At 43.7% G+C, this 24,742-nt stretch overlaps 1 protein-coding gene across 1 annotated transcript in view; it reads left to right on the top strand.

Annotated features, from left to right (window-relative positions):
• SLC38A6 (solute carrier family 38 member 6) overlaps positions 1–10,602 on the top strand; it is a 37,968-nt gene extending 27,366 nt beyond the window's left edge. The window contains exons 10-16 of the mRNA XM_069018504.1: positions 102–155; positions 1,693–1,772; positions 2,452–2,552; positions 4,585–4,709; positions 5,573–5,717; positions 5,834–5,928; positions 7,047–10,602. Coding sequence (XP_068874605.1) covers positions 102–155; positions 1,693–1,772; positions 2,452–2,552; positions 4,585–4,709; positions 5,573–5,717; positions 5,834–5,928; positions 7,047–7,127 — 681 coding nt within the window. The 3' untranslated portion in view covers positions 7,128–10,602. The remainder of the gene's footprint in view (positions 1–101; positions 156–1,692; positions 1,773–2,451; positions 2,553–4,584; positions 4,710–5,572; positions 5,718–5,833; positions 5,929–7,046) is intronic.
• The last annotated feature ends 14,140 nt before the right edge of the window (positions 10,603–24,742 follow it).

Below are 24,742 nucleotides of genomic sequence, written 5' to 3'. Positions count from 1 at the left end.
TTCCTTTTTTTATTAATCATCACAGAATCTGAAAAGTTTCATGTCTGTGGTTTGGGTTTATTTTTTCATTATGCCTTTTTTTTTGTGTTTATGTTTTACAGGTTTCAAATTCTACTGGGGATTGTAAAGCAAAGCTCTTTCATCTTTCAAAAGAGGTAATCTCTATTAACAATACACAAAGTTAAAGGGGGGTGGTGGATTTTAAAAAATTGGGGTTTAAGCCTTACCCAGGTTAAGCTGTCCTTGTGTAAAACTTATTATGGGCTGCTGAAATATTTTCTGTACCTGCTGCCAAGTGTTATCCAGTCTCACTTTTTTTTTTTTTTTCATATGAAGGCTGATTGTCCAAGTTAGCAATTATGAAAATATTTTGGAAATATGACCAAAGAAGAAAGTATAACAGATGAAGCAGTGGTCAGCCTCATCATGCAATCAGATCAAGCCAATTTAACATGCTCTCAGCTGGAAATTGGTGCTATTTGGCTGTGTGCTCTTAGTTACTGGCAGGGTAGAGCAGGTTTCCTGACACTGCCTGGACCTAACCTTAGATTTTCCTTACCTGAAGCTAATTCTTCAGGCCTGATGCAATCTTGTGCATCTCTTTGGATGCCAGCTCTGGTATTTGTTAATTAATGTGGCATTTAAATCATGTCACCACCCATCAAGGCTTGCAGGAGGGGAAGCATCATGTAGAACCCTGGTCTCTGTGGGGTGAAGAGGAAGGCAAAAAGGTACATCTGGTAAAGCCCTGTAGTGGGATTTAGGAGGGATGTGGCTCCATTTCTCTGAAAAAACAAAATCCACCCCTACCCTCCCAAGAAAATGGTAAGGGGAAGGAAAAAAAAAAAGCTTGGGCAATGCAAATGTGACACAAATGTTATCTGTAGATCAAAGAAGAAACATCTACTGTGAGATCCTGGCCTTTTGTGCTTTGAAGAATCTTGTCACTCACCTCTACTTCTTTTTTAAAATTAAGTTTTATCAATAGAAAGTGGTATATCTTTTACCAGTACAGGCCTGATTATTTCAGCACAAAAGTGTTTGTTATAGTTCAGCTTATTCCACTTGGCAATTGCAGTAAGCTGTACAGGATCATTCATCTCTTTTATTACAAGTTTTTGGAATAATGCACCACTAATTGTGTGGTTGCACCTTTAATTACATAACTGTCTTAAAACTTCAGGTGCCAAAGCATGTTATATTTCCTGTTAATATTTTCTGTTGTATTTTATGTTTTATCCAAATTTTTCTGAAGGAGTAATAAGAAAATACTCAGGTCAGGGTTAAGGAATCAGTAATTTGACAGGTAGCCATGGATATTAGAATTTGGAAAACTTCTTAGAGAATTTCACAAATGATACACTGGCTCTGGGACATATCCTGCTTTTCTACATAAGTACTTGGCTTCAGTATAGTCAAAAAAGAATCTTCCAGTTTTTTGGCTTATAGGCAGCATGACTTCTCCTGATGATGAAACTGAGCTATGTCCACTTGAACTTACATGACTTGAAAGGTTGAATTTTTGTGGACTGATTTAGAGACACCATTTCTGTGTTGTGGAGATTTATCTCAAAGCATTCATCTAGAAATATTTTTACTGACTTCCAACACTTGAACTGAATTTTGAGTTCATCCAGATATTTTTTGAACAAGCAGTAATAGCAAACAAAAGATGTTTTCTTTCTATTTTAGAGTGCTTATGCAATACCAACTATGGCCTTCTCTTTTCTGTGCCATACCTCAGTCCTGCCAATCTATTGTGAGCTCCAAAGGTAATGTATGACAACACATGCAATATTAAAATATAATTATAACCTTTTTTGTAGTATTTTCCCTAAATTAATCCTGAGTAATTTTTATTTTTAAGTCAGTGCCATCAAACACTGCAAACTTAGGAGCTTTCATGCTTTTGGGAAATGTATAGTTTTAGTCTGTACTGGCTTTTTCTCTCTTACAGGAGAGAAAAGTAGTAAATATGGTTCCATCATCAATGTCAGTATGTTGTCCTGCCCTGGATAATCAGGAGGAAAAAAAAGGTCATTTGCTAAGGCACTTCAATAGTTAATTTTTATGACTGTACCTGAATCTGCATTTGGCCACATCTGATCCAGTGAGGGTTTTTGACAGAGATTCTGTTCCTGGCTCTGAATAGATATCATCCTGTGTAAATCCCAGTTTTCATTTAAAAGCGACACTAAGATGTCTGAATTCCATTCAAGATGGGAACAATGTTAATTGTCTGCTTGAAAAGTGCCCTTTTAATTACCAGATTAAAAATACTTTTAAACCCCCTGAATACCAGTGACAGCACAGACCTCACTGAATACTCAGTGGCCATCAATTAGGCCAGTACTTCCTTATCAAAGGTGAGGTACTATATAGATTGTGCTGTGTTTAATTATCCTCAATACAGATAAAGCAATACTAATTGCTTTTTTTTTTCCATTTTAGTCCATCCAAAAGGAGAATGCAGAAGGTAACTGTCACAGGAATTGGTCTGAGTTTCCTAATTTACTTTCTGTCTGCTCTCTTTGGGTACCTGACATTTTATGGTAAGTGTATTGTTCAAGTAATGCTTAGAACAGAGGTTAACGATAAATGGTAAATGTTTTCTGCATGGTGAATGTTTCAGGCACTGGTACACTTGAACCCTCAGATTTTAAAAATTCAAGAGGATAAGGTTTGAGTTGGGTTTTCCAGCACATGCTCCTGGTCTTGCATGCAGTTCCTGAGCCAGAAATGTGTCTGTTTGATACACGAACTGAACCAAGAAGTGCACATTTCTTAGAAATGTTGTTGACGTAGTGCTTGATAAACTAAATCTACCTTTTTATTACCAATCAGATGAGTGGGTGGGGTATCACACTTGCCCTACAGAATTCTACAGGCATCTTTCATTTGCTGTAGAGTTTAGGTGACTCTGTGCTGTAGTACCAGTTTTATTACTCTACATTTGGACTTCTAAATACTTCTGGGTACAGTTTTTTAGTAGATTTTAAACATAGATGACTTCTTCTGTCTGGTATTCTTGTATGTCCCAAGTGCACAAAAAGGTATCAGACCCCTTATCTACATAGTGGCCTTTTTGTAAAGGTCCATCACAACCTTGGCAGAAGTAGGTGAGTGTCTATTTCCTAGAGCAATGGTAACACATCTGGTCTGATTGAATTGCCTCTACTTACTGATTCTGGAGTGTTTTCATACCAGTGCTGTCACATCAATGCATCACAGTCATCTATGAGGATCACTCGAATGTCTTCTGACACTAGATGATCACATGCTGATCTTTACTGATTGGAATTAATGAAAATTCTTACAGGAGACTGTTAGACAGTAAGATGAACGTTCTGATTAGGATTTCCTCTCCTTTCAGAGTGTTCTAAAATTCTTCATTGTGGGGATGAGACTGTTTCTGACAAAGCACCAAGAATATTGACTTTCAGCATCTAATAATTCCAGATTTTTAGAGACTTTTGTACCTTTTACCCCCAAGTGTAAGCATATGTCTGAAAATATTCCCTAGATATTCAGAAACCTTGGAAAATTACATGGGAAGTCTTGAAGGCCCTAATAGCATATTGGCGACTGTTGCTGTTTCCTGACTGTCTCTGTGAGGTTTGTTGGAAAATACACATTTAGGTGCAACTCTGAGAGGTTCAGCAGGCAGTGCAGGATAATTATCTGTCCAGATGAAATCTCAATAAGAAGGGGGAAAAAAAAGAGGAAAAAAAAGAATAGTCCTGGAAGCCATCCCAGTTCCTGTTACCTTTACTGCCATGATTTCTTTGGGACAAGACCCTGTCTTGACCATAGTCTTTCAGTCTGTTTCACTGGGAATGATTTTGGTTTTCTGCAGGATCGATTTCTTTTAGTAACTTTAATAAGACTCAGGAGCCTGAAATGCTGGAATCAAGAGTGGATGTCTGTAAGAGTTGTTTTGTTTGTTTGGTTTGGTTTTTTTTCCCTTGCAAGCTTCTTCTCCTTTTCACTTTCTGGTTGTCTTGTTTAATTAACTTACTTCTTTAAACAGAGAAAGTCTGTTCCCTGTTCCTAAAACACCAGTCTGAGAAAATGTAAAACATTTTATTTTAAATTGAAAACAAAAGAGGAATTCCCTCTTTGAAATGAGGCATGTTTCATCTCTCTGTGGTTCAGATGGTTTCTTCTGTTTTCTGTGAATTTGAAACTTCACAGGGTGACTGGACTTTGAAAATTTCGGTCCATTCTGAAGTCCAAAAAAGCAGAGTTAAGATTTAAAAAAAAAAAAAAAAAAAAATCAGGGTAGCAGCCCACTCTCTCAGTGCTCTGACTTTTGCTGTTAAATTTCCTCATCTTTTTTTTTATGCTGTCTCCTTCACATTTGTGTCTTTTCTTTAGGCATCTTTGGCTTCAGCAGATGCTCTGCCTGGACTGCCTCCTCATGTTTCTCATTTCTCTGAAGATTTTGCATCCTAGTGTATCAGTTATGCCAGAGTGTTATCTGCATCCCCCAAGCAGATGGATCCATTTGAATGTCACCTTAACATGCCTTATTACCTTAGCTCTCCAGTGATTAACAAAGCAATTAATTTGTCTTGTTTTCAGACAAAGTGGACTCTGAATTGCTGCAAGGCTATTCCAGGTACCTGCCAAACGATACCATCATCATGACTGTGAGAGCAGCCATTCTGTTTGCTGTGCTCCTGACAGTCCCTCTAATCCATTTTCCAGTGAGTATTCCTGAGTGCTCTGGAGCTGGCAGTGAGCACTGGTCACTAATGCTTTGCAGACTGCAATTCTTGAGTCACATCTAGTCTTGTGTATCTTATTCACTTGTCAAGTGATTGATCAAAGACCACATATTTGCATATGTTCCATGAAAGCTCCAAAATAACAACTAACCACTAAGCTAATTTGTGCTCTTGAGACAGATTTCAGATTAAAAGTAGCCCACAGCATTGTTTTTAATTTAGAGAATTCAGAACTTCTAAAGTTTATTTTGATTTTTTTTTTTTGTCTTAAATTGAGTTTTGCTGACTTGGTTTTTCCTTTCTACATGCACGCACCCACACACAAACACACTAATACTTGAAACTCAATTTAATTGTAAATTAAAAACACATATAGACCTATTTCACCAAAAAAACCCCTGCTTTAGCTTATCAGTACTGTGGTAGAACTGAAAATTCATTCAGTTAGGACCAAAAAAAATGATGCAGGCAAAACTCTGTCTATGGAAGCCCTGTATAGATTATGAATCAATTGGCAACATGCTGACATTTGCAGCATGTTCAAAGAGACAAAGCACTATCCCCCAGGCCTTCTTTTGTCCCTCCAAAAAAGGGAGGGGCCAGTAATTTCTTAAGACTAATGGCCATGTGATAAATCTTGCTTTAATACAGTAATAAATTACACTCTACACTACAGAGAGACTAAGCATTAAACTATTGCTAAGCTTCTGGCATTTAGATTTTTAAAATGTTCTTTCACATCTGGAATGATGTAATTCTTAAGGTTATGAAATTGAGATAAGATCAAAAAATATGTATATGTATGTATTTACCCACACAATGTTTGTCTTTGTATTGTGTAGGCAAGGAAAGCTGTGTTGATGGTATTTTTCTCTCATCTTCCTGGGTCGTGGATTTGCCATATCCTTGTCACCTTAACACTGAATACAGTTGTTGTTCTGTTTGCAATGTACGTGCCCGACATTAAAAACGTATTTGGAGTAGTTGGTAAGTTCTTGTGGTGGTTGGTTTTCTTGGTTTTTATTTTAAATTCAAGAAATTCAGTATATGATTCTGCAATGGACTTCAGTCTTCTCTAAGCAAAATCTTCCTGTTTTTTAAAGGTTCAACCACATCAACATGTTTGCTTTTCGTATATCCTGGACTATTTTATCTTAAGCTTAACAGAGAGGACTTTATATCACCACAGAAACTAGGGGTATGTTTTCTTTTTTTCATGTGCACTAATAATATTTTAAGTAGGCTTATTTTAAATGCATTTTAATACAGAGTGGAGCACACAATCCGAGGGGCAAAGCTCTTGTTTTTTTCATTGCCACTCACAAAATCTCTGAGCATTTTCTTTCATTCCTTACTGGTAGCTCTGGTCTTTCTGAAACTCCTTCACCAGAGATTTTTGGCAGGCAGTGTGTCCGTGTGCTGGACCACTGATCTGAGTATGTGCTTTCCCCTATAGTTTTCAGATGTTGACTTCTAATCCAGTTTCTCCTCAGTTTTTACTCTGATGCTGTCTGGGCAGCTGGTACAAAGCTAAACTGCATTTAAGTGAAACAGTTTTTGTGCTTGTTTTCTATGCAAGACTTCTCAAAAACATCTTTATTTTTTGGTCCTCTTCCTTTCTTTTTTTCCCCTCCTCTTTCTGGTTTCTCTTTTGGTGTAGTAGGTTAAGTTCTGGGTTGGAATTTGTGCTTTTTGCACTGTAACTGTCTGTCTTCATTTTAACCACTGCTCAGCAGAGCAGCTTCATGTCAGTGGCCAAAATGCTGACAAACTGTTTATACAGTCTTTCTGCCATTCTTATGATTTATGGGGCTGCTCTTGTATTGACAAAACAGGGAATCTGAAAGAAAATCTAACTATGATGCGCTCTGACCATTTTAAGTCATGACTAGTTCCAGCAGATTTGGGCCTTGTTATAAGTCAGCAAGCTACTGTTTCTTGAACTGTGGTTTTATTATCATCTGGATATTCAAAAATGCAAAAAAATCCATTGTAATTTTAATTGTATTTTGAATAAAATACAAATTCAGTTTCTCACTTTGTTTAAAGTTGTAAAGGGCAAATTATTTTTTGTGCAGCTGGATAGTGTGAGCAGGGAAACCAGACTGCTCCAGGAGTTCCCAGTGAAACTATCCCAGGCTTGGTTTAGTTTCCCCCTAAGCAGATATTTTGTGTTTGAAGACTGGGTAATTTGAAATATTACAGATTATTTTAAAAGACACAATTTGTACCTGTTCTTACGGACTTTCCTAAGCTTTGGACATGTAAAATGCTTCTTTCAGCAAAATATTAATTTTTGCTTTTCTTTCTTCACAGGCATGTGCCTTGGTTATTTTTGGCATTTGTGTTGGCCTTCTCAGTTTGGTTCTAATAATTTTCAATTGGGTTGATCAGTAACAGCTTACTGACACTGTCTGAACTGAGCTTCAGGAGCACAGCAAGAACCAGAGAGGTGCCAACACTACTGTGAGTGCTGGACATCCTAAAGAAACACTGACCAAAGCTGCCTATGAAGAAGTAATGCTCTTTTCAACTGCATTAGTGATGGTCCTTCTTTCATCTTGAGTCACTCTCTTCAGTTATTGGACAATTTGTCTTTGCCATTCTAAAATACGAGTTTTTCATGATGTAATAATGGCAGGTAAAAAGGTCTCTTGAGAATTTCTGCAATGCAAAAATGGTTTGGGGTACATGGTGAACAAAACAGACACTTGAAATAACTTGTCTTTTCAAGACAAGGTAAATAGACATTACATGAGTCTTTATGGGCATAATGTGATATCTGCACCTAGGATAATGCACATTGTCCTAATCCTTGAAAGACTTGTATTGCTTGAATACTTTCCAAAATTTCAGCCAGTTCAGATTAAGAACTTGTTGATTCCAAGTGTTTACTCTAATTTATCCTAAGATGGATCCAGAGAGCAACTGCCTTAGCCCAGTTTAATGGGCAGATCATGATAATATTTTTTAATATTTTTTTTTGAAATACAGGTTTTCTGTGTCAGCACACTTGAATCATCCTGATGTAATTTTTAAATTAGCAGGCTTTGCCCATTAAGCATAATAGCATTTAGTAGCATTTCATTTTGCTTTTTCATTTTGCAGTTAATAATAGACATTTTTCAATTAATACCTGCTTTTGAATACTTCTCAAAGTACCTCAATATTCCTCCAAGTGAAAGACTTTTCTCTTTTTCTCTCTAATTCCCATTTTTACAAATGTTTCAGGTTTGAACTAAAGTGTTTCTGTATTTTGTGTTCTGTTGTGTGTCAGAGAATATTTGGGCTTAAAAGATGAAAATCTGCATCTGTTGAAGACAAAGGGAAATTTTACTTTTATAGAACCTTAATTTTACCTCACATGTCTATAAACTTCCGTGTAGTCTTTTATAATCACCCCTTTTTTTAGCCCCCTGAATGTGAATGCAATTTTCAACACCAACTGGGCTTTGTTGGAAATGGAGTTGGGTACCCACAAGAAAAGTTCCTCATTGTAGTAGATTGAAAGCAGTGGCTGAGACTGTGGTGAAGTTCTTAAGATTTGCTTCTATCAGGTGGAATCTGATGGCCTTAAAGTGGCCTTATCTCTTCAGAGACTTCATGCCCTGAGGAAGCAAAGGCTGACTGAATGTGCTTGGTCCTCTCTTGTCTAATGGGGAGGAACAGCAAATAGCAGAGGTGGAATCACCTTCTCTATTCCTGAGGTGACAAACTAGGATTTCTCATGCCAACAGATCACTTGGCTCTCTCAGGGTCCAGACAATACTTTTCATTTTTAATGGATGGCCTGGAGCCACCCAGGTGGTGCAGGTTAGTACTGCTTCAGAAATCCTTTTTGCTTGGAAGTATCCTTCTACCTAGGAGTTTAATATAGAAATAGACACATACTGTGAGGCCAGGGAACTAACTCAGAAGTTCTGGTAGGATCCCAAAGAAAAAGATCCCTGGAAAAGGCTGAAGTTATTTTTATAAAGAAGTTTCTAGCAGAGGTTTCGTGACTCCAGGTGAGCCATGTAATAGTTTGGCAGTACCAGAAACAGCACATCCATTCTTGGCCAGGAGTCCCCAGCTCCTCCTGTGGCATTGGCAGTGGCTGCTGTCAGCATGTTGAACCAGCAGAAAACCAAGGTGACCACAAGTTGTGATGTTATCTGCCTAAAAAGTGAACTTGCCTTTATCCTTCCAACTTAAACTCCTGTTAACCAGGTGTAGCTGCCTTCCTGCCTGTGGCTGTCCTCTAATAACTGTGTCTCAGAGGCTTCGTCACACTGCAGGGATTCAGATGCTCATGGAATCTCTGGCACTACTGTAGAGAACTAAAAATATACCTTGTAAAAGTGTACCTTGAATAAGCACTGGCAGCTGTATATCAGGAAGTGATTTTCTGTCTGACTGAACCAAAACTCCTTTGGAAAACAGGAGACCTTACACTGATGAGAATTAACTCAGGGATTTTTGTCAGACACTACAATTTAGGGAGTGTATTTATTATAAATTTTACAGAAGAACATCACTGCAGTCACTTTATTTTAAACTCTAACCAATAATGCTTAAGTCTGAATACTTAGATTGTCTGTGAGGAGACAGAAACTTGGCAAAACTTTGCTAAGCTTTTGCTCTTCCTGTCTCGCTCTGAAACAGCCAAGTCTTGCCCTGCACTGTAATGCTCTGTTCCCCTCAGGCAGTTTGGTTTGTGTGCATCATCTTGAAAATGTGACTGAGAAAATACCTGAAATACAGGGTTAATTTTACAGTGGATTCCTGTAGTGCTGCAGAAGTCACTATAGTATTGTTTTTAATCCTTAGGTATTATCCTAACTAGCCTGACTATTGACTGACTATCCTGATAGGTAGACTTTGGAATGGTGAATTCCAGTGTATGAAGTTAATACTTGATGAGGATGAATGGAAGCAATTCACAGCTCTGCTGAGCTCTATTATTGCATTTTGGCTGTGGTGCAGAAAGGAGAGCACAGGAGTTTACAGAATGCCTGTTACCTTTCATCTGAAAAAGAATTAGAAGTGCTGCTACTTCTGAATTTCTGTGGTTCATAACTTAAAATATAGAGAAAGGGAGAGAGAGGGGCAGAAAAAAAAATTCTGTTCCCAAATTTAGAAGGTTTGAGTGTTGTCCACAATGAAAAACCAGAATAATTTATCCTTCTCATCTCCCATGGCTGTGCTGTGCATTGTGTCTCAAGGGTTTTCCTACACCTGTGCACTTCCATGAAGTTTTGGAGCAGAAGAGGCCTCCAGTCTGGAACTCTCAGTTCACTCAAATGCTGACAAATATTTTCTTCATTCTTCTTGCATACAGATATTTTTTCTTCCAAATTTCCAGATTTATAAATTTCAGTGATTCTACTTTATTGCCTGTCATAAGCGTTTTCCAGCCTTCTTCTCTGAAGACTTGACAGGAATGGATGAGGGGACCCCCACAGCATTTCTGAACTCACTTGGAAAGGTTTCCTTTCCCCAGTTGAGCAGGAAGAACAATGTGAGAGATGAAAATTAATTGGTTGCCTTTGATTTATTTTCTCTTTTTCTCCTATTTCCATTCCTTGTCCATTTGGAGGCTGCTCAAGTTTCAGCTGGGCTGTGGTAAGCTGGGTGTGAAGAGTGTTTTCTGTAACCAGTGTGGCAGGAAGGAGACTGCCAAACAACAGTGCTCAGACCCAGGATTATTGTAGAACTCCTTTCCTAGTTAGATTTAATTTAGCACTTTACCTGAAATTGTTGTTTTCCAGTTGATTTTGATGTTGAAACCATTCAGTGTAGCTGCTCTCCATACAAAGAAACTTTTGGACCTGTTTACTCTTACTACCAGTGGGAGAGAATTTTCAGTATTATAAAAGTGCTGTGTAATTTCTCAGTTTGTGTTGGTGGTCTTGTGTGCTTCAGTAGTGTTCATCCAGCCACACTTCATGTGGAAATGGAGTTCCCAAAAGAAATCAATAATGATCTGGATGTAAAAATTGCCCAGCTCATGTCAAACCTCTGTGTTGTACAACAGATTTTCTGTTTTGAGTTCTCTTTGTCTCAGGTTCACTGTGGAACAGCCAGGGCATGTTCCAAACAATGACAAGCAGAAAATAAAGAGCAGTTTACAGTCTACACAAGTTGTGTGGGATCCCCACTCTGTTGTGCAGGTGATGTTTTCCTGACAGAAACTTGCACTGGTGAGAATGTGTCAGACAAAGTTTCTGATAAAGGAATCCACAAGTGATTGCTGATCACAGGCTGATCTGCTCCCAGTGATGGATTTTACTCTGGATTGTGCTTTCCAAAACACCGAGGTACAAAGAATGACTTTTCCAGTGAGAACTGCAGTTATTGTCCTCCCAGGTATTGGTTCCTGGACAGCAAACTCATCTCTTCTGGGCTGATCTGGTCCCCTCTGTGAACACAAGTCACCAGAATTTATCTCAGAGGCTGTGGCTGCACAGCTCCGTGCCAGCACTGCCTCTGAGATGTAGGGAAAGGGTGAGCAGCTGGCCTGGCAGTGCTTAATGGGGTGAAAAACTGCTCATGGAGACCCCTTTGGGAAGGGCCTTCTTGTGCAACAAGGTGAGGGTCAGTCATGGGGGACAGGCCATTTCCTTAGGGGGTAGCAGCAGAGGAACGATGGTTGGCCACAAGGGGCTCTGAAGAATGGATGTGCTTTTTGGCTGTAAATCACAGTGCTCTCCACTGGCTGTGTCCTGTGAGTGCAGCTCCAAGCACTTTGCAAGGTCTAAGGGAGTCCTGAGTATAAGCAAACATGGAAAAATCCCTCATTATTGTGCTGCTGGCTTGATTCCAGAGCTGTAGGAATACTCACACTTGTGGACATAAATATCAGCAGCTCTGTTTATTTAACGGTGTTAGCCCCAAGTGGAACTGGCACCAAGGAGCACAAATCCCAGCATTTTCACGTGCAGTGCAGAATTCTGTCCTGTTCTGCACTGGCTGTTTTGTTGCTGAGCATGTCCTGTGCGTGCTCAGCCTTTCTCCTGCCCCCAGCATCCCTGCTCACACATCAGTGCTTTGTGCTGCAGCTATACGATGCCAGGCAGCTCCCGGCACCTGGTTTGAATTTAGAGCTCGTTTGCACATGATGTCACACTTTCATTGTCAGCCCAGCGGAGGTCAGGACAGTTCATCTTGGGAAGGTTTGCACTGAGCCTTCACATTGCTGCCATTAATGCCTTCCCCAACTTGATTTACGTTTCAGATTTCAGGCATCTGTGATGAACTGGGAGGTTGGTGGGGTGCCTGATCAGCCTGGGATGCAGGACTGCTTTTCTGGAGACAGGCTGGAAATTCCTGCTCCATGCATCTGTAGCAAATCATGGATCTGGCCAAGGAGAGTTAACGAGCCCTGGAAGCTCGGGGCAGTTGTTCCAGTCTGTTGCCTTTCAGGAGCCCATCTCACCTCTCCACAGACCAAAGTGAGACAATGTTCCTGGGAGCCCCTTCTTTCTGCCCTCCCAGGTAGCTCCACTTGATAGTGGGATTTACATGCAGGGACGGAGAAGAGATTTGGGATGTGGTTTTGATGGCACAGAACCTGTCGGGCTGGAGGTGAGGGCCTTGAAAATCTCAGGCCTTATTCTTACCTCCAGTCACGCTTGGCTGTTTCACTGTGCTTTGGGTTGAAAGTGGGGCTTTAGTGTAGCATTTCCCCGGCTGGGTTTGTGCAGCTCATGGCTGTGAATCTCCTGTAGGAAGGGGTTAAGAAGCCTCTGTTTATAGCTTCCTACAGGTCTGGCACTGGGATGGCTCAGGGGACTCATGTTTAGTGTTTTGCTCCCGGTTTTGATGAACAACTTCCATCCTTGTTAAAGGGAAAGATAAGTGAATGCATGGGGTTTATTCACTCCTCAGCTCACACTTCTACAGTCCACTTTCTCCAAATATGATAATCAATATTTGATCCTTTGGGCCAAAGCAGTGAGGCAGAATCAGCTGCATGTTGATGGGTACAGAGACAGCCTGGGCAGAAGCTGTGCTAAGGACATCCCAGCTGATGTGTGTGTGTGTGTGTGTGTGTGTGGCACTGAGCAAACTTCTGGAATAACACCAACCTCCTCCTCTTGGTCCATTTCAATTGCTGCTCACTGTGTGATCATAGGAGGCTCCTCACCCTGAGCTTTGGGTAGGGGTGCAGGGGAGTTTCCACTGTTGCTCACTGACCAGGTGCTTACCGAGTCCTTCAGCACTTACAGTTCAGAGGTGCAGGGAGCTTTGGTGAAATCACATGTGGTGGGTGAGAGGTGCAGATGGAAGGTCTGTCTGGAGGTGGCTTTGCTCAAACAGGGAGAGCTGAGGTCACTAGAAAGGATCTGAGACTCAACACTCCCACAGTCCCTTCCTCCTCCCAGGTCCAGCAGGGGGTTATGGCCTTCACTGCCCTTTTGATATTGTCGACATGTTTGAGTACAGGGTCACTGGGCACATTTATCTCAACAGTAATGTGTGGAATTTATGCCCCCAAATTGCTTAATCTTCAGAATGTTGGTTCTTTACCCCTCCTGGATGTGTGCTTTTCTTGGGAGCGGTGCAGCACAGTGAGGTCCTGCTTGCAGACAGCAACTTGCCAGGCACTAGTGGAATGGGAAGGCAGAGTGAAGATCTGAGCCCTTTCCTACATCAGTTGATACTTATTCATTAACCCTGTCACATGAAATTGGCCTGCTTTGGATTTGGTGGGCACAGACACCAGTGAAGTGCAAACAGAGCCATTCCCATGGCACTTTGGGGTTGCCAGCTGTTACCACAGCACTTCCCCAGGATCAGAAAGGGCTTGAGGTGAGGATGAGCAAGAACAGGCTCAGCTGTTACACAACCAGTGATACCATCAAGGGCAATGAGGCCTTGTGCACAAGTGATCACCAGATGGGATTAGGAAGAAAGGCCCATGTCTCGAGTGACACCATTCCACAACAAGGTGCTCATCAGTGTGTCACTGCTGGATCCAGCTCAAAAACTGTTGTTGAAATGGTACAGTTTTCCTTTTGGTATTTGCTGGCACAGTTGCTGTTGCTATTTACAAGTTGTATCTTCTGGAATCATCTGAGCAATGGGAACATTCATCTGGTCCTTTTCCAAGGGGAGATTACTCTGATGATGGTGGAGAGACATTGTCTTGGCCTGGGTAGCCAAAGATGCTTGCCTGTCTTGCCATTCCTTAATCTCAGAGTTCAGTTTGGTGAGTCAGAAGCCAAGGAATGACGTTTCCCTAGGGGATGCAAAGCCTCAGGCTGAAACTGCATGGAAACCATGGAGAGATTTTTTTTTTCCACCCACAAATTCTGAAAGTCGATATTCCACCTTCTTGCAGCCCCTGAAGCTGTTCCTCCAGGGCCTGTGCCTCGTGTTTGCCATGGCTTGTCTAAACAAGGCCGTTCCCTTTGAGCAGAGGTGTTGCCGCACATTCTCCAGCGTGCTGTAAAGGGGGAAACATTTGGCTTTAGCATTTCCCTGCCACCCCATGCTCCCACTGCAGGGGTGGAAAGCAAACACAAAGGGTTTAGGGGTCCCAGAGGAGGCCAAGCAAAATTCCTTGCTTTGAAATGAACATTAGTGCTGAGAAATTAAGTCATAATGCTGAGAATAAAGAAACTCCGTGTAGACTCATGTTTTGATAGCTCAGCATTATCCATTATGCTCCAGCATCTGGGATTCAGGGGACTGTGGAACAATCTATTGAATGGTGATTTTGAGGGGTTTGTGGGTTTTGTGCACATTTTAGCCCCAGCTTTGACATGCATGATTTGCCTCTCCTGGCTTCAAGAAGAGCTGGATCATCCTTTGAAGGTGTTTTCTTAAGGGACTTTTCTACTTTGAAAGTGTAGTGGAGCAGCCTTGGCTATATAAATCAATTTGGAAGTGACTTACAAAGAGCTTTATTTGCCTTCTATTAAAATTCTTTGTCATCTCTCCACTCCCTCCAGCTTGCTGTTAAATGACCTCTTGTGAAGCTGAGGATTGAAGTCCCTTTGTGCGCTGCAGAGGGAACATGCTTGACTGAAAAGGTTGGAAAAAGCAGGGTCCAGTGGATGTTACCTGGAAAAACACATGAGGTTTAGTTGGTAATTTGGTGAATTTAAAAGCTCTTTATTGTCCTGTTGCAGGGACTTTGAGTGATGATAAAGGGCATGAGCAAGTGAAGGTCAGTTTACCCTTTACTGGTGACATCCTGTGGCTCAGAAAGTGTTTAGGAGCCCAAATACCAGGGGCTTTCAGTGATGCTGGAATCTTCAGGATCCAGGCCCTAAAGAAGGGCCAGGTTGGGCTCTGACACAACCAAGCTGGTTCTGGAGCAGCCACAGAACTGCTGTAGGTTGCTGCAGCTGCAGGGAGGCCAAGGCTAAAGATCACCAAGGCACAGAAATTCCCCAGCCCTTCCATTCTCCAGGGAAGAGGAAGGTGGCTGAGTGGAGAGGAGGAGGGAGCAAGGTGTGGAAGGATTTGTTGGGTTGTTTTTTGAAACTGTGTTGTTTTGTCAACGTGAAGCAAAGTGTCCGTTCAAAAGCATGTGGCACCATCCCTGCTGTGCAGGGGGTCTGTGGGTTGGGAGGGGGACACCAGCCCCTCTGCTCTGTCACTCTCTGTGTCCCAGCTGCCTGTGCCTCCCTGTGATTGTTGCCTGGTTTGTCCTCACCCCCCGCAACCATCCCATTGTGGTGACCCATTCTGGAGCCTTGTCCTCCTCCTTCAAGGAAACCAGGGGAGAGCCTGAGGTCACAGCCTGTCACTCAGCCCCTTCTGAGCTGGCCATAAACACACTGTCCCCAAGGATCTGAAAAACCCATGGAGTGACTCAGTGGGTGGGAGACGCTCCCAGCACCAGCATGGCTCCTCCCAGGCTGCATCTCTAAAATGATTCCACCAGCATTAACACTGGGATTATTTAACCACTGTCACTTCTCTGGGGACCAGACAAAGTTGGTCATCACAACCCTCTGTGATGGGCACACTGCATGGGCAGAGTAGCCAGAGGGGCTTTTGGTGCATCCCAGCAGCTCCTGCTGGTTTGGTCTCTACTGAGCTTCAGTGAGCCAAATAAACTTTGGCAAGCAGCTGTGGGAGCTGCCTCCCACCCAGCCTTGGTGTGGGGACACGTGTGGGGCTCGGGGATGGCTCTCCAGGAGGAGATCTTGGAGCAAAGCAAACCTTACTTCCAATTTCCTTTTCCATGTGGTGAGTGTTTGTTACTGCCAACAGTGATAAGCAAAACTGAGCTTCACCTGAGGCAGTTGCAGCAAATTTTTGACCTTTCCCACCTAGGCTGGTCTGGTTAAAGACTCATCTTTTCTGGTTTAATTGACACCACAGAAATACCCAGGTTGCTGGAAGGATTTCTAAAACGATCCTGGAAAGCCGCAAGTGTCATTGTCAGGAGCTGCTGAGCAAGCAGAGTTTAACTGGGTGGCATAACTGTTTTTCCTTCTATTCTCTGCAAAACAAGGTGGAATCACAAGGAGTGAAGAGAGCCATATGCTGAACCTGCATATCTATTTTTACTCCCCAGCTCCATAATGTTCCAAGAATAATTTTTTTTAGTGCACAGCAGGGTAGGAAAAAACTCGTGCCGATGGCATCTCTGCTATCCCCATTGTGCTGGGAGGAAAGAGGCAGCTGCTTTGCTGACCTGTCACTTCCATGAACCCGCATTCCAGGTACAGAGGCCATTTGCTCATCGGGGTTTGTTTGACGAAATGGCCACCAGGGTTATATTTAGATCCTGCCTGTCCTGCCAAGTTCTCTTAAATTCTTGCAAGTTGAATGAAGTTGGAGGGGGTGGGAGAGGATCAACTTGAAAAATAGAGCCGCTAATCTGCCGGTGCCTCTGGGAGAGCCTGTGGGATGCCCCGTCACCCCTGGGGCTTCGAGCATCCGCGGGCATCCCGCTGGGAGGGGGAAGCAGCTGGTGCCCCCACGCCAGCCTGGGGCTGTGGGCTGCTCTACAGAGGCTGTGGCCACTGCTGGGGTGCCAAGGGATTGAGTGATGGGGGAAGGTTGGGAGGAATATTTATAGCTTGTCTCGGTGCTGGGCCTGGGGCAATCACCATCCCGAGGATATGAAAGGCACAAGTGTTCAGGGCAGCTCCTCAAGGACAGCAGGATGCAGGGATCAGGAGCACAAATGTCCCAATGGTGAGGGCAGGGGCTCTGCAGTGCCATCTCTTGCTGGGGAGAGCCCCCAGCCCCTCCATCATTTAAAGCAGAGCAGGAAAGAACACCCGGGGCTGGGAGGACAGCTTCTACCCAGGGATGCTCAGTGGGTGACCCCAGGCCACACCAAAGCCATCCCTTGGCTTGGGCTGGGCTCATCAGGCACCCATAGAGCTCTCTGCTCCTGGCTGGCACCGCAGTCACACACTCAGCACTTGGCCTCTTCTTTATCCAAGCTGTTTTTGAGGATTGCACGGTTTCCCTTGGATTGTGCTTCTTTGGTTATGCTGGACAACCTCACCAAAACAAAGATTTTGAGGTAGGAAAACATTGCCCTGACCCCCAGCACCATCATGGTGTGAAATGCCCAGAGCAGTCCCAGCCCTGCACCCAGGCCCTCATCTGCCCTGGGCATCTGCTCCCTTCCCCTGGAGATTTTGGGGAGTGACCAACAGGGACTGGATTTGATGTTAGTTCTTGTGTCTGCCTTGTCTTAATAATGTTTTTTTCTTTCTGAAGACATTCAGAATATTTTTCACTTTTCCTTGGATAGAACAGATTATCTCCTTCAGAATTCAAGTGTCTGCTTGATACAGTTGTGTTTTTTGGTTGGTTTTCTTTTATGATCACTTGTCAGTTCCAAAATCTGACTCCAGAGTCCCAGGGTAAGCAGGAGAACTGTGCCACATTGCCAGTTTTCACCACTTCAGTAGGAATGAAAAGAATTAACAATGCCTGATCATCCTATAGAGACTGTCTGCTTTAAGGTTGTGCCAGCAGCCAGAATTTAATCTTTTAAAACAAAAAATCCTTCTTGTGGTTGTAGAGTGGATCTGGGACATATAAGAGCACAGCCAAGGTGTACTCAATCTATTGTTGTGAAAAATCTCATGGTGCCTAATGCTGTCTCAGGAGCAGAACTTGGAGCTGGCTCAGGGGGTTGGATGCTTGGATTTGGTGAGGTCTTCCAACTTCCTTTTCATATGAGATGTGAATGATGAGCCAGTGAGAGCATGAGAGGAAGGTGGCCTCAGCCCACTGTGCAGGGCAGGGAATTACAGCAGGTCCTTGCCTAGAGGAGGGAGCACCCTGGGCAGAGCTCAGCACCCACTCCTGCTGCTTGCAGGGACCTGTGTGTGTCCTCTGACAGAGGAAAGATACCAAGGCTGTTTCCCCATGGCGGTGCCAGGGGATTTGGAAGGGCTGGTTTTGGGTTTAGGGAAGATGAAGACCAGCTGACTCTCCAGAGGCTGGTTCTGCAGCACATGTGCCCTCAGCAGCCACCGCCTGCCAGCCATGAGGTTTTGTTCCTCGAACTTGACCCTGTTTGCTGCACGGGGATTATTTGACTCTCCAGTGATCCATGCCTTGTTCGCTTTGTTTTCTGGCCAGCTCTGCTGGCAACTCTTCTTTCCTCCCAAGGGAATGGGTACAGGAGACGTTTGGCTGACAAAATTCCCTGTCTGTCCCTGTGTGCCAGGCACCTGTCTTGCCCCAAGGTGCCCCCCGAGTACACGCGTCCGGAGCCACGGCTTTGTTCTTTGGGGATGTCTGGCTTTGATTTCAGCTCAAATTCCTCCCTTCCTCCTCCTCCTCAGGCTGCCAGGCCCAGCACCGGGACTGGTGGGTCTGGGACCCCATGGCAGATATTTCTGAGCTGTCAAAATCCACACCAAGCTGTGGATCCTGTTGCATTTGCTGCTTTCTGAAGTGAAATTTATTGGTATCTGTGTGCACCAATGGGCCATGTCAATGTTCCCTTGCCATAGAGGTGTAGCACCTGCTGGAGTGGGCACAGAGTTCCCTTGAGTTTGGCCATGGTCAGTCTCCATCCAGGAAAAGGTAGGTTGCCACACTGTGGCACACACACCTTGCTTTTCTCCAACCTGCAGGTAGCCCAGTCTTTTCATAAACTCTGATATTGTTAAAAATGTGGGTAAAATGTTCTTTTTATCTTTTTTCTTTTTTTTCCCCTTTAAAACCATATCATTTGGTCAGCTTCCTGTGGTGTTTTCAGAGTTATTTGTCTGTGCACTTTTCCACTTGGAAGAGTGGAATTGTGATCCAAGCTGAGCAATAGCAGACCCTTTTAGGATCTGCTTGGTGGTGGGTAGAATTCCTTGCCATTCTGCTTGCACCCCAGGATTCAGGGAAGTGTTACCTTTCTGAAAGGTTTGGCTTCTTGTGAAGACTTGCATCAAAACATTTCAAACCCAGAAGCAAAAATTTCTCAAATATCCCAGGGAACTGAAATCTGTGGGAAATGAGGGGAGTTTATCTTGAACCAGTGCATTATCAGTCAGATGTTGCTCCTTCATGAAGTGCCAAGAGTATCTGGTACTGTTGCTGGAACAGTAAGACCAGGCTGTCCTTGATATGTCTGCTTTGCTCAAAATTCCTTAGTTATCTACACTGGTTCTGCGTCATGAATTATTTTAAGGGACTCCCAGTGTATTTCATAGAAATTGCCACTTCATTAGTTAAAATACAACTACATAATGAGCTCTCATAAGGTTGCCTCAGGTAAAGCCACTGCTGCAGTTTGCTTGTCTAAGCCAATGCCTCTGCAAGAAACACCTCGGTTTACATTTCACTTTTAGTAATTTTTTTTTCTATCAGCCAATATTGTGAGGCCAAGAGCACCAATTGCATAAGTGTCTGCTCATAGCACGAGTGAGTCGTGCTGGGAAATGGGATTTCAAGAATGACTTTGAGGCACATTTCAGTCTTTGCTAAGCATGACTGAAGTTGTTCTCTGTCCATTGCATCCTGATGTGGCTCATGCAGAGCACAGCTCGTATCACAGAATTGTTTGGGTTGGAAGGGACATTAAAGCTCATCTCATTCCAACCCTCTGCCATGGGCAGGGACACTTTCACTAGACCAGGTTGCTCCAAACCCCATCCAAACTGGCCTGGAACACTCCCAGGGATGAGGCATCTACAGCTTCTCTGGCAATCTGTGTCAGTGTCTCACCACTCTCACAGTCAAGAATTTCTTCCCAATATCTATTCTGTCTCACCTCTTTTGTTTCAAACCATTCCCTCTTGTGCTATCACTACCTGCCCATGAAAAAGTTGGTCTCCCCTATCATCTCAGCTTGGCCAATTGTGGCCCTTGGCCTGGCATGGGAGGTTGGGCACTGAGACCCTTGGAAACCCGCACACCTACATCCCTTTGCACATCCAGGATGGAGTATGGCTGTGCCTTTATACTCCCATGGGTAACACAGGAATGAGAGTTGGTCTCCCTCTCACAGGGTCCCTTTGCTGGAAGGAGGGTGTGCTCTTGGTCTGGAGCAGCCATCAGAGCCCTGGGAAGAGACCCCCTCTTCAAAGTCCTCCTGCATGGAGGATGGGGAACATTCATCACTGAGAAACACTGCAAATGCTACTGAATGCTGCCAGTGCTTTGGTGGGGTGGTTCTGCTGCTACTTCAGTGGAACCATTAGCTTTGGCTTAAAAATGCACATCCCTACCTCTGTATTTCCTGGTTCAAACATCATTCTCTGAACTGTCCACCCAGAAAAAATCTGGTTTGTTCTTCAGTGCTCTTGCCTTATCCAGCTGTGAGCAGCAGCACATCCCATGGATCCTGCTGGGGCAGAAAGGCTGAGGTTTGCTTTTATGCCAGGTCAGGCACATTTGCCGTGTAACATTTACAGAGGAATAGGTCCCCTGGAATTGCTGAATTTGCTAATACATGAGGCCTTTGTACATAGGTGATGTGGTGAGGTTGGTGCCCTGTGACTGGCTTGTTCAGCGCAATAAAAATATATTGGGTTCTTAAGATGTTGACCAATGGGTTTGGGAAACAGATGATTGATTCTCACAGCTGAGAAACAGGGATTGTAATATGTTTTGCCAGAGGAGACCAGTTTGACGGATGAGTTCATTTAAGGATTATGCTATAGATAGAGCTGTTGACAGAATGAATTTGTTTTTATTTTTCATCTGTAGGTATAACACAAAGCAGAACTAATTGAAAGTAGTTTCCTTGTGGCATCTGGTTGTGTTTCTTGCTTTAAATCTTTCACACACTGTAAAATTACACCAAGGACTTTTCTTCACTTGCATTCGCTTTCCAAGGTTTCCATCACTGTTGTGTGTGGATTCCCAGTGTGTCAGACACGTTGGGAAGTTGCAGATTGCACAAGAAATAGAGCTGGGCCATCATTCATTATTGCACGAATGTTCTGGTGCACATCACAAATCCTCACTGGGGTGTTCTCACCTTAGGGCTGATGGCAAAGCTGAAACATGAACGCCCTCTTGGATATTTCTGATGGCGTTTTAAACCGTGACCTGTGCTAAATATGATTCCTATGCAGAGTGATCTTGTTCTGAGTAAGGCCCAAACCTGGAAGGTGATTATGTTTATCCAAGGAGATGTCCTGAGGTTGATGGAAGGTGTTGACTTAAGTTCTGGAGACAGCTTTTCCAATCAGCCAGAGAGAACAAATCCCAGAGTTTCTTCTGGGATTTGGCTCGCTGCATTCATTGCTCTCTTGGTTGGACTGTTATCGCCTGCTGGCTCGGGTTGGGTGATGGGAGCAGGGGCTCAGCTTCCCAAGTGCTTCCTTCGGCTGTTTGTGGTTAGGTCTGTGCTGAGATCATGCAGGCTGTCAGGGTAAAAAACTGGGCTCTGTGGTTCAAACCCATCCTACAGATTTGATCTGTGGGTTTTGGCTTGGATTTTTTTTCTCTCTTTCTTTTCCAGTTGTGGTCAAATAAGAGTTTTCCAGAACTGACTCACACGGGGCCAAAGAACAGGAATGCAGCGAGCACAGCGGCGCCTGCCAAACCAACCGACTCACCATTGCGAGGGAGAAAACACCCCCAGGTCTCTGCCACTGAGGCCAATACCTGAGGAGAGGAGCCCATGTGATTTCAGGATTACATTGCAGGCTAAATCTGAGCCTCCACTTGGCCTCAGACCTGAACTTTAAGCCCCAGCCAAAACATAATCTGAATCTGAGCACTGGCTATTGGTCTGTCTCATCTCCTGCTCCTCATATGTGCAGTCATTCAACAGAAGCTGAAATGTGTTTTCTCTGCCAAGAGCCGTTGGTTTCCAAACAACTACATCAGTGTGGTGAGTGATGGAGTTTCCATCAACTGCTGTAGGCCAAATGCAGTCATCTGAATTGAGGTCTTGGCAGGTATAGAAACTTGGAGTTGTCAATGATTTTTATACGAAATGGTACTTAATTACAGTTTCTCATCCTGTGCTTTAGTTCTGTGAAAGCTCTTGGAATTGCAGATGAATGGGAGCTTTTTTATCTCTTAGCTAGTGAGATTTTCCTGTTCTTTAATTGACCTTTGAAATAATTTAGTCTGGCTTGGATCTGGGTTAAATATAGCTGGTTATTTTCACTCTGAGTATGTAATACATGAAAGAACCTAGGTATCCTTTGAATGTGTTTTGACAAGTGCCCTGTCTGTGTGCAGGTATGTATTTATAAACATTTGTGCTGCGTGCACTAAAATGACACTTCCAAAAGCAACTACTTTCTCTCCTGTAGCAAAACATTTGTCCAAAATATAGTGTTAGGCTTCCAAAAAATGGGCAGTTCAAAGAGAGTAGGACACTTGGAGAGAAGTGAGCAAGGAAGGGATGTGGATTGAGCCCTCAGTAGTTAAGAAGTGAACAGGGAGCTGTTATCCACTTTATCCCGTAAAACCAGGACTAGATGATGCCCAAAGCACCTGCCTGAGAGCAAAGTCAAAGGCAGCAAAGGAACTATGATAGAATCACAGATACATCCTGGGTTGGGACTCACTCACAAGGATCATGGAGTCCAGCTCCTGGCCCTGCACGGGACACCCCAAGAATCACACCATGTGCCTGAGAGTGTTGTCCAAACACTTCCTGAGCTCTGTCAGTTGTGGTGCTGTGACCACTTCCCTGGGGAGCCTGTCCAATGCCCAACCATCCTCTGGGTGAAGAACCTTTTCCTATGATCTGACCTAAACCTCCCCTGACACATCTCCAGCCATTCCCTTGGGTCCTGACACTGATGACCAGAGAGAAGAGATCAGTACCTGCCCCACTGCTTTCTTATCTAAGAGGTTTCATGGCACTGCAGAACACCTCACTCGAGGTGTTGTGGTGGCTAAAGCTTTCCAAGGACAGGATTACACAGGCTCATGGAAAACAGTGCAAACAGTGCCTGTTCTCTGCAAAAGCCATTTGGATACAGCACCTGTCTTCAAAAGGCCCTAAACTAATTCTCCCACTCCTGCTGGGTGAGTGGGAGAACTGCTCTTCCCTTTCTGATACTTGTTTCCAAAGCATTTATTACTGTGTCCTGTTAGACATGAGGTGCTGAGCTCCTGTTCTTATTAAAGATGATAGTTCTTATCTCCCTAATTTATGCAAGTCAATGAATCCTAAGGAGCTACTACCTGCAGAGCAGAAGCAGGATCCCAACAGTTTCTTGCTGCCAATCCCTTGACTGAGGCTGATTTCAGTTCAAAAGAGAAACAACAGAAAAAAAAAAAAAAGGAAGAATAAATTCAAAGTATTCGGCAGCACTTTCCTCTGTGTTTCACAGATACAAAATCCAGGGACACCTTGCACTAAACCAGGTTGCTGAGAGCCTGACCCAGCCTGGCCTTGAACACTTCCAGGATGGGGATGAATAACCTTTTGTGCATTAAAATGGGGGGAGTAGTTACTGGGTTAGCAGGGTGTTAAAATAAAACCTGCGTTTAGCTAGTGAGACTCAAGGCTCAGTCACACTTGTACAGGTTTGTAGTTCATAGGAATGGGCCAGATTCCTGTAAGGAGCTCAATCTGTTCCTGGTTTTCACCATTCCTGGTGTTTTAGGAGCCACCAGGAAACCACCTGTGCAGCAGCACGTCAATACTTGACCAATGCACGTTTGCATACTGTGTAAATGCAATTGTTTGGAACCAATTCTTCCCTTGTGGGGCTCTCCCTGGAGAGAAGAAACACCCAGCTGTTGAATCTAACACAAAACCAGAAAACCTGTCCATGGAAACTGAGTCCTACATAGAGGAGGAGTCCTCTGGTTCCTCTGAAAGAGCCAATAGATTTGAGTGGTGGCAGTGCCAGGACAGAGAAGATACCTAGCACAGGAACTGGTCCTTGAGAGCTGGGCCACTCATCTCCTTGAGCAGGGAAAGCGCTTGAGACTCTGAGCGGGATCAGGCTGCATGGAATTTCACATACCCACATTCTTCCTTCCTGCCTTTCACCTGCCAGTCATCACTTCTCATCTCATGTTTGATACAGGAACAAGGTCCCATCTTTGCTTGATTGAGGAGAATGCCCGAAGCTGCAGCCTCCTGAGGAGCTGGCTCTGGTTCATCATTACCCTGCTGTTTATGTAGCCATTTATACTCAGATTCATTTGCAACGTGCACGTGTCTCAAATAAGTGTAAATGAGTGTCTGGAGTAGACCAGCATCATGTCTGCTCTGCTTCCTACTGCCTGCTTTTCTCCAGATTGAAAGACTTGGAAGGCATTGCTCCATGGGTCTTCCACTACTCTTACCTTTTCCCTTGCCATCATGGTGGGACAGTGCAAAAAGATCAACCCAAGTCCAGAAAGTGTGGCTGCAGCAGTGGGAGTGAAGATGGGAGCATCACATGCATTTTTGGCAGGGACAAGATAAAAATGACCCATTCTCAGAAGGTAAAACAACCTCCGGCCCTCTGTCCTGACATCTGTGATCTGAGTCATCAAATTCCCTTCTGCTGTAGCTGCTGCCACTTTTCTGGGGGTGGAAAGCCCTGCTGGCTCAGACCTACCAGTGCCACTTGGCAGCTGTGGTAATTTACAGCAGAAAAGACTCATCTGCAACCTGTCAAGGCACGATC

Source organism: Aphelocoma coerulescens, chromosome 5 (assembly GCF_041296385.1).
Source record: "Aphelocoma coerulescens isolate FSJ_1873_10779 chromosome 5, UR_Acoe_1.0, whole genome shotgun sequence".
Taxonomy (NCBI): domain Eukaryota; kingdom Metazoa; phylum Chordata; class Aves; order Passeriformes; family Corvidae; genus Aphelocoma; species Aphelocoma coerulescens.
The sequence above is the reverse complement of the archived record's forward strand: the minus strand, read 5'-3'. Positions and strand labels throughout refer to the sequence as shown.